This window comes from Gorilla gorilla, chromosome 17 (genome assembly GCF_029281585.2).
Source record: "Gorilla gorilla gorilla isolate KB3781 chromosome 17, NHGRI_mGorGor1-v2.1_pri, whole genome shotgun sequence".
NCBI lineage: Eukaryota > Metazoa > Chordata > Mammalia > Primates > Hominidae > Gorilla > Gorilla gorilla.
Genome location: NC_073241.2, coordinates 61,451,098 through 61,464,959, shown reverse-complemented (window position 1 = coordinate 61,464,959; position 13,862 = coordinate 61,451,098). Strand labels below are relative to the sequence as shown.

At 38.5% G+C, this 13,862-nt stretch overlaps 1 protein-coding gene across 1 annotated transcript in view; it reads right to left on the bottom strand.

The window, feature by feature from the left end:
• Positions 1 to 1,650: 1,650 nt before the first annotated feature.
• The window catches only part of MEP1B (meprin A subunit beta), a 32,586-nt gene continuing 20,374 nt past the window's right edge, over positions 1,651 to 13,862 (bottom strand). Inside the window, exons 10-15 of the mRNA XM_019014063.4 lie at positions 13,534 to 13,749; positions 10,686 to 11,129; positions 8,985 to 9,164; positions 7,168 to 7,294; positions 6,318 to 6,522; positions 1,651 to 4,023 (exon numbers count right to left, since the gene is read on the bottom strand). Of these exons, the coding sequence (XP_018869608.1) occupies positions 4,009 to 4,023; positions 6,318 to 6,522; positions 7,168 to 7,294; positions 8,985 to 9,164; positions 10,686 to 11,129; positions 13,534 to 13,749 (1,187 nt within the window). The 3' untranslated portion in view covers positions 1,651 to 4,008. The remainder of the gene's footprint in view (positions 4,024 to 6,317; positions 6,523 to 7,167; positions 7,295 to 8,984; positions 9,165 to 10,685; positions 11,130 to 13,533; positions 13,750 to 13,862) is intronic.

Sequence of the window (13,862 nt, the reverse complement as noted above, 5' to 3'; positions counted from 1 at the left end):
AATAAAGTGGGAGGAATCAGTCTACCCAATTTTAAAACTTACAACACAGCTATAGTATATGTGTAGTAATCAAGACTGTATGGCACTGGCAGAGAAAGATTATATAATCAAGACTATATAGTAATCAAAAGTCTATGGTGTTGGTAGAAGAGTAGATGCATAGATTAATGAAATAGAATAGAGAATCTAGAAATAGACCCACACAAATATGTTAAACAAAAATGCAAAAACAACCAATAGAGGAAAGATAGCTTTTCAACAAATAGTCCTGTAGCAATTGGACATCCATAAGCATTCCCCCCGAAAAAAAATGAGTCTTAACCTAAACCTCACACCTTATACAAAAATTAACTCAAACTATAATACTGACTTAAATGTAAAACATAAAATTATAAAACTTTTTTTAAGATATAGGAGAAAATCCTCAGGATGTAGGGCTAGGCAGAGGGTTCTTAGGCTTTACACCAAAAGTTCAATCCATTAAAAGGAAAAATTGATAAATTGGATTTCATCAAAATTTAAAACTTTCGCTCTGCTAAACACCTTGTTAAGAGAATAAAAAGATAAGCTACAGAGTGGGAAAATGTATTTCTAAATGACATATCTGACAAAGGAATAGTATATAGCATATGTAAAGAACTCTCAAAATACAATAATGTAAGAACAAAAAAGCTTGGAGCCAGGAGTGATGGCTCACACCTCTAATTCCAGCTACTCAAGAGGCTGAGGCTGAGAATCACTTGAACCCAGGAGGCGGACGTTGCAGTGAGCCAAGATTGCACCACTGCACTCTAACCTGGGCGACAGAGTGAGACTGCCTAAAAAACAAAACAAAACAAAAAAATCTGATTAGATGATTAGAGCATGAGCAAAAGACATGAAGAGATATTTCACTCAAGAGAATATGCAGATGGGAAATAAACACATGAAAATAGGTTCAATATTATTAGCTATTAGGAACTGCAAATGAAAACCATGATGCAATATCACCACATATTTATCAGAATGGCTAAAATAAAAAAATACTGACGATAAGTGAAAAAGATGCATCTAAAAAGGCTACATACCATATCATCCCAACTCTATGATATTTTAGAAAAGGCCAAACTATGATGACAGTAAGACTCAGTGGTTACCAGTGGTTGGTGGGGAGGAAGGATGAATGGGCAGAGTATAGAGGATTTTTAGGGAAGTGAAACTATTTTGTATGCTACTACCATGGTGGATACACGTTATTATACACTTTATAAATAGAACCTATAGATTTTACAACTCCAAGAATAAGCCTAATGTAAATGGTGGACTTTCAGTGATACTGATGTGTCAATGAAGGTTCATCAATTGTAACAAATGTACCACTCGGGTGCAGGATGTTGATAGCGGGAGAGGCTGTGTATCTGTGGAAACAGAGGTATATGTACTTTTGTTCAGTTTCATTGTGAATCTAAAACTGCTCTAAAAAATAAACTGTATTTTTAAAAAATCATGACAACACAAAGAACTGGAGAAAATGCAGAGAAACTGGATCATGCATCCATTGCTGGTGGGAAGGCAAAATGGTATAGTGCTCTGCAAATCATTTTGGTAGTTTCTTTAAAAACTAAACATGCAATATCCCAGAGAAATGAAGACTCAAAAGCTTGTACACAAACATTTATAACAGCTTTATTTGTAATAGTCAAAAAACTGGTAACAACCCAGATGTCCTTCAACAATGAATTATTCAACAAACTTTAGTCCATCCATATCATGGATAACACCAATAAAAAGCAACAAACTTCTCATGGGCATGATAACCTGGATGAATCTGCAAAGAATTAAGTTGAGAGGGCAGGGGGAAGCAAATTCCAAAATGTGCCACACTGAATTGTTCTATTAATAGAACGTTTTAAAAAAAACAAAATGATATAGAGAACATATTAATGGTTGCCAGAGAATAAACAGGAGGTGGGAGAAAAGGGAAATGGATGTGGCTCTATAAAGGCAACTTTAGGGATTCCTGTGGTGGTGGAAATGTTCTGTGTCTTGACTGTATCAATGTCAATATCCTGATTATGCTATTGTAGTATATATAGTTCTGCAAGATGTTGCCATTAGGGGAAACCGAGTGAAGGGCAGACAGATCTCTCTGAATTATTTCATATTACTGTATGTGACTACAATTATATCAAAATAAAATATGAATTTAAAAAATTGAGTAAAGTGAGCCTGATGCTACAAGAAAGACGGGATTTGTTGCCAACGATAAAATTTAATCTTTCAAACAAAAGTTAAAATTTTGGAAAATTTGTTTCTGCCACCAAGAGCATAACAATTTCCCAAGACTTAAAGACTTTAAAAATATATATATTTTTTTTAATTTGGGGAGTGGTTAGTCATTTATTTACTTATTTATTTCAACACAGAGTCTTGCTCTGTCCCCCGGCTGGAGTGCAGTGGTGCAATCACAGCTCACTGCAGCCTTGACCTCCTGGGCCCAAGCAATCCTCACACCTCAGCCTCCCAAGTAGCTGGGACCACAAGCATGTGCCAACATACCCAGATAATTTTTTTTATATGTAGTGATAGAGTCTCCCTATGTTGTCCAGGCTGGTCTCGAACTCCTGGACCCAAGTGATCCACCTGCCTCGGCCTCCCAAAAATGCTGGGGTTACAGGCATGAAAGACTTTAAAATGAGATCAGTAGTGCAATTAACTAATGTTGTTTTCATACTGCACAATGAAATGTGTCAAATGTTGTAAAAGCTGCAGAACTCAGTGAACCAATATTTTCTAAATGATCAATGCACAGTATTGCAATATGAGACATAGCTGAAAGACTCAAAATACAAGATAGACTAATGGATTTTACAGGACGGAATACAAAAGTTCATTGATATGGTTTCGGATTTTGATTGCAACTAACGTTTAAGAAGTTACCATTGTCAACTTTTAACAAAATTATTTCAAAAGAATATTCATATTTACCTGAGAAAGCTATTCAAATATGCCTCCTTTTTCCAAGTACATATTTGTGTGAGGTTAGATTTTCTTCACATCCTTCAAACAAATTAATATATCACAACAGAATAAATGCAGAAGCATCTGTGAAAACTCAGCTGTCTTCTATTGAGCTAGGCATTAGAGATTTTCCCAAAAAATGTAAACCAATGCCCCTCTCTTTGCTAAATATTCTCCTGTTTTGAAAAATATAGCGACTTTTCATATTTATGTTAGCATATAAGGGGCTTATTTTTTGTGATTAATAAATACATACTTTAAGTTTTTCCTGGTTTGAATTTCTAATAAACACTTATTTAAATCAATGAACTGCTCATAAGCAAAATAGATCCTCCGTAATCTATTTGAGATCCTCAGTAACCTATTTGAGATCCTCAGTAATTTTTAAAGTGTAAAGATTCCTGAGATCCAAAACTTTGAGACTTGCCACTCAAAGAGTGAAAGGTTTTCTTGCTGATTACAGTCGTATGCTCAAACAAATTCTAAACCAAGCTCATGTACCAAAGGGATTATATAAGAAAACAAGAGAGTAGCCAGTTTTGGAGAAGAATGTATATTGACAGAGAGTGGGGAGCTGTCTCATTACCCTTCCCAATGCTGGGAAAGGATGGCACTGAAACTGCTGTGATTCCGCATGGATGATCATTCCCATTGGGTGTTTCTAGCGGGTTTCTAAGGAATCACTTGTGAGGACACCACACTTGGCCCCCATATGGAAGGATCAGTAATTTGAAAAGTTATCTCTAACTGTTGCTCTCCCTTTTTTCTAGACAATATTATACTTCCAGAAGAGCCTGAATTGCTTTTCTCTCATTTAAAAGAAGGAAACACAAACAGCATTTCACCAATTTGACTTTGACCAAAATAGTGATTTATAGTATTTCCAGCTAATTTACAGAAAAATATCCACTTTTAGAAGAATGAGGTGGCTGTAATATCACTTAGGCGAAATCCATGATGAAGAATCCTTTTTAATTTCATTTGCTGGCCATATTGTCGAGTTAATCTTCAAAAAGCATGTTGCTAAAAGGGGAAAGAACAATTGATGATTTAATTTCTAAATTTAAAAACTGCTATTTAAATGAATCATAATAAAACGATCTGGTCTTTAAATGAAGTCCCCATCAGCAGTCTCCTGGCCTCCCTCCTAGCTGGCAATGGCTCCTGCTCCTGGTCTCCATTTAGAGCCCTGGCTTTTCAGGCCCACATTATTCAGATGCTAAAACATTAGGGTGAACACATACATTCGCCTCAGAAAAAAAGGTCATTCTGATTTAAGATCTAAACGACATCTGGGAGATCTGTTACCAGTGAATTAACTGTAGAAATGCCTAGCCTAAGATAATGTAAGTCAACTGCCTTGTCCTTAGGAATGTGTTTAAATGACCCAGAAACAAAACAGCTCTTGTAATATTATGGAGTGTGTGTGTGTGTGTGTGTGTGTGTGTGCATGTGTGTTTCCACTTACTGTCCTTACCATGTCCCTGATACTGTCATGGTTTCCCTGCTTTATTGACTTAGCTTCCTAGCTTCCTTCTTTCTCTTCTCTTTGGTTTTGTCATTTTTCTTTAACTCCTTCCAGTTTTTACTTGCTAAGCAAGTTTATACTTGCTTATAACAGCTGTTACACTACCCATTCATTGTCAGGGAAATATCCTGGCAATCCCATCCACCCAGTTAACTTGTCCCCTCCTGCCCTGCCACTCTTCCACCTTCCATGCACCAACTCCTGGCTCATCCCAATGGCCCAGGAGACCGAACTTGCAGGCACAGCTGCCATCAGGTTGACCTACCAGGCCAAGTATTCACTGATCTTTCCCTTTTATTTTGAGTCATAAAATAAGCTGAAAGTTGTCTTAAAACAAAACAACCTATTTATATTTTAAATACTTTTTCTAATAATTTTGTGAGGTAATTGATCTATTGCCTTATTATTAGCATTAAACATCTTCCTGATGTTGAGGAAATAGGACAACAGCCTACGATAATACAACGATTAGCTTTCAGTTCATTATCATTGTTCATGTTTTGACTGACTTGGCCAAAAAATAATAATATCTTGATACCAGGCTGTCCCCTTTAAAAACTCGTAGCTTTAAATATAGTATGTCTTGAATAATCGTTTTTCTTAAGAAAATGTACTGTTGCTTTAGCCAATTGCAGTATTTTTATTTTTGGAGATATTCTAATTGGGCATTTTTTCTGACTGGCTTCAGTAGCAATTTTCAGAGACTCCAATTGGAATGAAATAGAAATGGAAGAATTTTGGGGCTTCACTTTTAAGTAATGCTCAGATTTTATGCCACTTTCTCTGTGCTTCTTTGCGAGGAATATGAATCTGCATGTAAAACTCTGTACTCTACTGCTGGAGTATGTAGTGGATGCTAGGGAACTGCTGCTTTGTCCTGCCCTTTGAACGAAGGCTGTTATGCAAGAAATGCCCTCCCCCAAAGGCCGTTGCCTTGCCCAATTTTATGCCCCCTTTTTGAGGGCAGCCCCATTCCAGTGATGGGAGTACAAAGGCCTGGCCCCCTCCCTCGATTCAGGACATGCCTAAGAGGGAGTCATCTCCACTCCAGAGCTCCCTGAAGGATGGGCTGAGGCCTCAGCTGCAACCACATCACAGTCCAACCTCACCCTCTGCCCAGGCCAGCTCCCTCAGCCTATTATACGTGTTCCAGGAGCCCTCCCCAATAAACCTCCTGCGCACAAATATCCATCTCAGAGTCAGCTTCCCAAGGGACCCACTGGAAACAGGGTCATTTCAGGAGTCTATTAGCATTCTAGAGATTTTTTGAGGCAAGACTTTAAATCCTTTACTTGAAAACTTGCCTTAGAATTAGTTATTCCACATGAAGCCAGAATGAACTGGAACCTTCTTTAATGAAAAAACTTCCCCAAACATGCCTGCATCCCCTTCCTATGGCCTCAGCTCAGCACCACTACAAGACCTTTAGAACAAAAACACTTGCAGGCCACCTCTCCCCTTTACCAGGAAGGTTTGAACTTTCAGGCAAAATCAGTTGTGGCTTTCAGGTCACAGACCACCCCACACTCCAGGAAAAAAACCCACACACACAACTGTACACAATGTTGGATACAATTCCAGGAGGATAATGAACCTCCATAAATCCCAGTTTAAGAATCGTTGATTTACAGTGAAAGTAATAGGAACTTTTATAATCTGAAATCAGTTGTCCCAGCATAGGAAACAGAGAGAAGAAGGCGAGAACCAAAGTATATAAAAAATGTCCTAGTTCCTCTCCATAAGATTTCACCAATAGGTTGTGAATAATCAAACATCAGCCTCAACTTACATTTTGTGGAGTCAAATTTGGTCGATTTGAGCTCATCCTTTCACGATATTTCTTCCTGGTGCAATAGACACTGACAAGAGTGATGATCAGCATCAAGGCGAACACAGCAACAGTAGATGAAACAGCAATGACTATGGTGTCTCGGGTGGAGCCTCTCTTTTCACACCTTTCTCCCATGTACCACCAGTCTTCCCCTGACTGGCACCTGCACGTTGAGAGCATGACTCAGAGTTATGAGTTGATATCTAACTCCAGAAATCTCCACAGTTAAAGATGTGGATCACCTTTAGTCTATTTGATCACCAATAGGTCATTGCTATGTGAAACTATTTTACCCACTCTGGACTGGAGAGAGATTAGCACCTAGAGCACAGGTATAAGCAATGGAAAGAAAAAATGGAATTCCTCCTGATCTGATACTAAAACAGTATCTCCAAGTTAGGAAAGGCTGATAGCACAGATAGACAGAGAAAGTTTAGTTCTCAGTGTCCCATGCCTGCCACCCTCCAGATTCACATCTTGGCCAAGGGCTCCTCAGAACGTCAGTATCTTCATCGAGAAAATGGAGGCAGCTACACTTAAAATGACTGGACTGTTATGAGGACTTTTCAGACAATTAGAATATAGCGTTCTATTTTTTTCATAAAAAAATTGTGTTGGCTATCACAAAGATAGTTCTTGAGGTTATCCAAAGCCCCAAAAGGAGAATTAAAAAAAAAAATTCTATGAATGGCTGTGAGATGAGAATCAACTGATTTCATTCATAAGAACTATCAAGTAATTAATCCTACATTATGGAAATAAAATTTCTAACCAAAGAATGGAGAGATCTCTTCCAAATCATCCTTACCTGCACTCAGCTTTGCCGTCTCGAACAGTGCAGACACCATCATTTTTACAGGTGGTTTTTGAGCAGAGGTCTTGAACACTAGGGGCTGGTGTTAGCTGGATTTGTGTAGAGTTGAGGTGAGATATGTCTAGGAAGATGGGGAAGAGTGTGGATGGAAATCAGCTTATGTTTAACAATCATTTGATCTTTAATTTTCTTTTTCTTTTAATGTTTCTTTTTCCCTTTTTTCTTTCTTTTTTTTTTTTTTTTTTAGAGGTGAGATCTTGCAATGTTGCCCAGGCTGGTCTTTGCTTCCGGGCTCAGACAGCCTTTCCACTCCGGCCTCAGAGTCCTGGGATTATAGGCGTGAGCCATGATGCCAAGCCCAATCTTAAGTTTCAGAATAAACAATGATCAGATTTTAGGCTTGTGAGAAATTCAGGTATCCTTGAAGCACAGTCTAGCAACATTCATAGGCAGCGAGATAAGAACTAGGCAAAGGGAAACTAGGCCAGCCTACTGGGGCTCCAACTCAACCACATGCTGGCCTGGATTCTGGGAGCCCAGAAGGGTACAAGCCACTGATACCAACTTTCAAGAGACAGATAAGGAAACCAAAACTCAGAAATGTAAAGTGATTGAGGGCATTGCCCAAGGTCACAGGTCTCTGGCTTGGTAGAGCAAATTGGTGGAGATTTGGAGCAAGACACCAAGTGCCCTGACAACCAGTGTTACATTCTTTGCAGTATTTGTTATTGCTTCTGGTTGAAATCGCTATGGTCAAAGAGAACTGATGCATACTGATTTTTTTTCTCTGCTACATAAAATATTTTCTCTCTTAACAGAAGTTATTTCTGAATAATTTCTCCAAGAGGTATCATCTAGATTTACTCTAATGGACACTGGAGTCAAAATTTTGTGGGTTTTAATTGCACCACCTTTCATCACAAACAAGAATCTGATTTACTGAGATCCAAGTGGGTCTTTAATAGAAAATGAGTTAAAATCCTACCACATAAAAAATGGAAACCACCAGAATTGCTGCAAAATGTATTTATTGGCTGCCAGGTGTAAGAAATTTAACATTAATCTAACAAGAGATTAATGTCATTTCTGTCAAGATATATATATGCATATATGTATGCATGTATGTACATTTGAAACAGATAAGACGCAGACGTTTCCAGTCATTTAATTTCATGTGCTTGTGTGATATTTTTATTTCAGGAATCCTAGGGTATAATAGTTCTATTTCAACTTATTTCTTTTCTTTTTTTGAGACAGAGTCTCGCTCTTTGACCCAGGCTGGAGTGCAGTGGCGCGATCTTGGCTCACTGCAAGCTCCGCCTCCCGGGTTCACGCCATTCTCCTGCCTCAGCCTCCCGAGTAGCTGGGACTACAGGCACCCGCCACCACGCCCAGCTAATTTTTTATGTTTTTAGTAGAGATAGGGTTTCACCGTGTTAGCCAGGATGGTCTCTATCTCCTGACCTCGTGATCCACTCGCCTCGGTCTCCCAAAGCGCTGGGATTACAGGCATGAGCCACTGCGCCTGGCCTATTTTAACTTATTTCTAAAGAAATTTCCCAACCTAAAGGTTTCCGCTATAGCTTCATGTGGTGGTCATTAAATTCTTTATTCTGGAATCCTCACTGTTTCAAATTAAATTATTTTCATATTGTTAATAATTCATATTCCTCCCAAACCCCATTCATGCCCATTCCCCCCACATCTCTATATAATACATCTAAAAGTGGAATGCAGAAAAAAAAACAGAAAATAATCAGTGGCCACAACAAAAAAAACTAGTTTATATAAAACTATTTTTATTGACATACCTTCCACTGTCAGTAGGATATAAACATCATCTCCTTTTATAAAATCTCTGCTTTTCAGCCTTTCGTGGGTTATAAAGGCACTGGTTCCATAGCCCCCACCTCTTCTAAACTGAGTTCCATTAGGGAACAAAGCCACTGTTCCCACTTTGGAAGGCCTGTCCCAGAAATAGTTTCCATTATCTGAAAAAGCAATTTATATTAATGGAGTGTGTTTATCATCATCGTAGCTTTTGGTGGTAGGAAAGAACAGGCAATGTGAAACACGATTAGGCTGGAACTCAAAATAATTAAATGATGCTATTGACCTGTGATGTATTCCCTGGCAAATCACTGGGGCTTGTTCATTTATACTGTCCTAGAGGAAATGAAATTGCCTGGCAGGGAGGACCACACTCTAGAATAAGAGTGGAGAGGTACCAGAAGTTTCCTAGGTACCAGATATTCCTGGGAATATCATATCTTTACTTATTGGCCAGTATAGAAACCCTCCTATCTATTAGAATAATTTAGAATAGCCTTCAAGGCTACTAAGAGAGTCCTTTTACAAAGTTACAGATTGTCCAGTTAAAGCAATATGTTGCTGAGAGAGTTTTTAATATCAGCATAGAATGATTTATCTTATTAACTGAATTATTCACCTAACAGAGCAAAGTGCTTCAGAAGTAGGAGACAACAAGAAGCACTGCTTCTGGGAAAAGATAATGACCTACCCAGCCCTGAGCTGTTTTTAATGTCATTTAGGAAGAAACACTTTAGGAAAAAGTGAAGAAATTCTGAATGTCAAGTCCCTACAATTCCATTGGTGAATATTATTGTTTTCCTATGAGATTAAGTTGGATTTTTTTCTGTGTCGATTTGGTCCATGTTTTTCATATATAGAATTCACATTTGGCAAAATGATTCAGCTTGCCATAATTCCATTTTTTCCTTTACTCGGGTCTCAGAAGCAAAGAATTATTAAAATTAGTAGTGTGATCATTGCTTTCAGTGGGTTGCTTCTTTTTGAGATGGGAAAGATGGGGAATGATGTCATGATTAGCAAGTCCTCTGTAACTTTTTACTAAGAAATTATAATGCATTTTCATACCCTTCCCACCAACACTTGAATGCACCTGCTCAATACCTTCCTTCTGGTCAAAAACTACCCCCATTTCAAATGCTGAATTATTTTTGACAATCCCAGTGACGTGAACAAGGTAGCATGAGTTAGAAGAACCCAACATCTGAGGGCCTCTCCACCACAGGCCTTTCCACAGCTTCCACACTTGACCTGTACTAATTCTCATAGCAAATCTGTGGAATGATTACTACAGCCCTGGCTTTACAGCTGAGGACACTGGGGCCCTAAGAGATTATTTGCTCAAGATTACATAACTAATGAGAAGCAAACTTTGGACTTGAACTCAGGCATGTCAGACTCTAAAACCAACACTTCTTGCACAGAAGTGGAAATTTGAGAAGGGCCATCAATTCTTAGGAATACAGTCAGTATTTGTTGGAGTCCTTGCTGACATTTCTGATGAGCTCCTGTCTGACAGACTCAGTCCACAGTTCTTGAAACCTTTCCCCTAAATATCTGTTCTTAAGATTTGGGGCTCAAAATTCCCTAGTAACTAACTGTGCAATCCCTCATTCCCAAAATTATCCGTCCCTGCTAGAGCAATGATTGTTTATTAGCAATAAAGAAAATGAGTTACGAACCGGTGGTCATAAATGGGTCTGTAGTTATACTCCGCTGATTGGACATACGCTGTCGAATGTCAGGATTTTGATCCAAAAGTGTCATTGTGGCTTGTTGCCAAGGACATGGCCACTGTAATTGATCATCATTGGCTCCAGAGATCAAGTGGAAATATATCCCTGCATTAGTCACATGGGCTAGATTTAAGTAAATCTGAAAGGCATAACCTTTAGAAGAGTAAAATGGAGGGCTATACAGAGTTCCATTTGGGCTGCCAATGAACTGTTTGAAATTCCTTATATGCCAGATATGATGAGGGCACCGTGTTTCCGAAAGATTGATGTCATCAATAGACAGACCACCCAGTGATGCACCAGAGCCTTTGCGTCCTTCAAACACCACTCTAAACTTCTTGGTCACTTTCAATGTTACATGATAAAGTTGCCAGCTCCCAGTGGGTATTTCTGCAAAAGAGTCATTATTATTTCAAAGACAAAGAAGTTCAAATCATGTACATGTCAACATTAGATTTCTAGCCTTCTTAGACAAAGGGTCATCCAAAACCGATTTATTTCTACAGGTCAGAAGTATGGTTTTGCCAAAGCTCCAGCCTAGAATTATTTACTTCAAGGTGCCTCTGTGGGGTCACACTGTTCTCTGGAATAGCTGAATGTTTGTCTAGCTGTTTCTCAAATAGATCACCCTTTCCTAGAGATCGGTGAGTAAATAACAACATCTAGCTCATGAGTACTTCATGCCCTACCTATGAGTTACCTGCCATTCTCCATTAAAGGGCCAGCAAACCCAACACTTGTAACACTTCTACCCAAGATTCCTGTGATACTCAGGCAAAGCCTTCTTTAATATATTTATAGTTTGATTGGAATACTTCCCTCACATACAAAGTCTTCAATCAACTTTTTGGTAATATTAAACAAAATCCACCAAACCCTAGAAAGCCCACATCCTGCAATCTACTCTTTAGATCACTTCCCAGTAACTCAGCATTGTAAGTATTTATCTGATATTTGGTACCACCTCCTTTCTTTCCAACCTGCACTTCCTCCCCAACTATTAGCCCATACCCCTCGCTAGCAGCACATGATATGCCATTCTGTCTGATTTTCTTATATCACATACTCAAATAAGAAGCAGTATACTAAATAATCTGCAGAGGCCCCCAGATGAACAACAGCTGAGGAATTCATGTCAAACTAGTGGTTAACACAAAGTCTTAAAACAAAAATATGTTGGCACTTAATGTGAAACACAGCTACTTGAAAATAAGCTAGACATACCCAAATGACAGAAAATAAGCAAGCTTCTTAAGTGCCTTTTTGTGTTATTGTGTATCAATGACGAACCCACAGATTGCTAATAGAAAGGACCCCCCTTCCAATCCTGGACAATTATATATATTACAGATACATTATATCAATATTTGTATTAATTTAGATATTAATACATAAAATATAATATTTATAGTAACATATATGGCTTATATATAAGGCTTTTATATATGTAATATATAATATATTATATATAATTATTCTTTATATATTTTATATTGTTACATAAATAATATATATGTATAATGTGTGTATATGCTTAGTGAGATTAAGAACCTTACTGCTTACAGGTGTTCACAAAGAAAAATATCGCCTGTATTTCAGGTTGTTTCTCATTGTTAAAAACAGGAGGAAAATGGCATACTATATTGCATAATATGGATCCAATTGTGGAACAAATTGAATTACTCAATTCATTCAAGTCATGAGATGATTAGGTGGAATAGACAGTAATATATTTGCCAGCCCACAGCCCCTCCCTTTCTCAGTCACCCCCTTAACCATCTACTTGCATAGGTGGTCAACATGGCTCTCCTCTCTGACACATTATTGGTATGAAGGGTGGGTACCCATTTCCCACTCAGGAATTGCTCCAGAAGCTGTGTTTAACTTAAGACATAAGCATCCCAGTTCTTCACTGGGATTTATTTTTTAAGCTTTATATTAGAGGAAGAGTCCTTTTTCCAGACTGATAGCAAATTTGGTCAAATGTAAGCTGGGAAGTGAAACAACCAAAGTACCAGTCTTATAAAGAAAGCCATTCTGAGATAAAACAAGAGGTCCCCAGCAATGTTCAGAGACAGATCTATTAATAATTCCCCCTCAAGCCAGTGTCTCCCTCATCTGTCCTACAGGCTGTAACTAACCTTTAGCCAGGAGCCCGTCCTATTTTGCCTAAGCTAGTTCACATTGTATTTTTATGTATTTTATTTTTATTTTATTTTATTTTATTTTATTTATTTTTTCAGAGATGGAGTCTTGCTCTGTCGCGCAGGCTGGAGTGCAGTGGCGTGATCTCGGCTCAACTGCCACCCCCGCCTCCCGGGTTCAAGCAATTCTCCTGCCTCAGCTTCCCAAGTAGCTGGGACTATAGGCGTGTGCCACCACTCCCAGCTAATTTATGTATTTTTTCAGTAGAGACAAGGTTTCACTATATGTTGACCAGTCTGGTCTCGAACTCGTGACCTCAGGTGATCCGACCGCCTCGGCCTCCCAAAGTGCTGGGATTACAGGTGTAAGCCACTGCGCCCAGCCTTGTATTTTTATTATTTGCCAAGAACTGACCTCCATAGTGCCAGAGACTGATCTACAGTTTCTTAAGTGAGTGTTACATAACAGAGCACTCAGAAAGAATCTTCATTCTAGCTTCCTTTCCACAGCTTAAAACAAGAATCTAGTTCTTAGTTGAAGTGTAGTGACTCAGTAGCCCCTGCCCTATTGTAAATTGTTGCATTAACTAAATAAAAGACCTAAGATTGCCTCATTTTGAATCCAGACAATAAGGATGTTGACATTGTACCTTTTATTTCTTCCACAAGGGTTAAATTGCCATCCACATTGTCTGCAGAATACTCCCTGATATAGATGTTCAGTTGATCACTTTCACTGCCACTGTTATATAAGTAAAATTGCAGGCACTGAAATCCTCTTTTAGGGTACAGCGTTCTACTTTCCAGCACTGCTGTGGCCCCCACATTTACAGAGCTGCTATTGAAATGCATGAAGAAACCAGAACCTGTTAAAGAAAAGCAGAATTGAGAGAAAAACAGATACTGGGTATAGGAATGTGTGTTTGTTAATGGTGGTGCTAGATTCTTTACACGAGGCATAAGTAACATCCATATATAA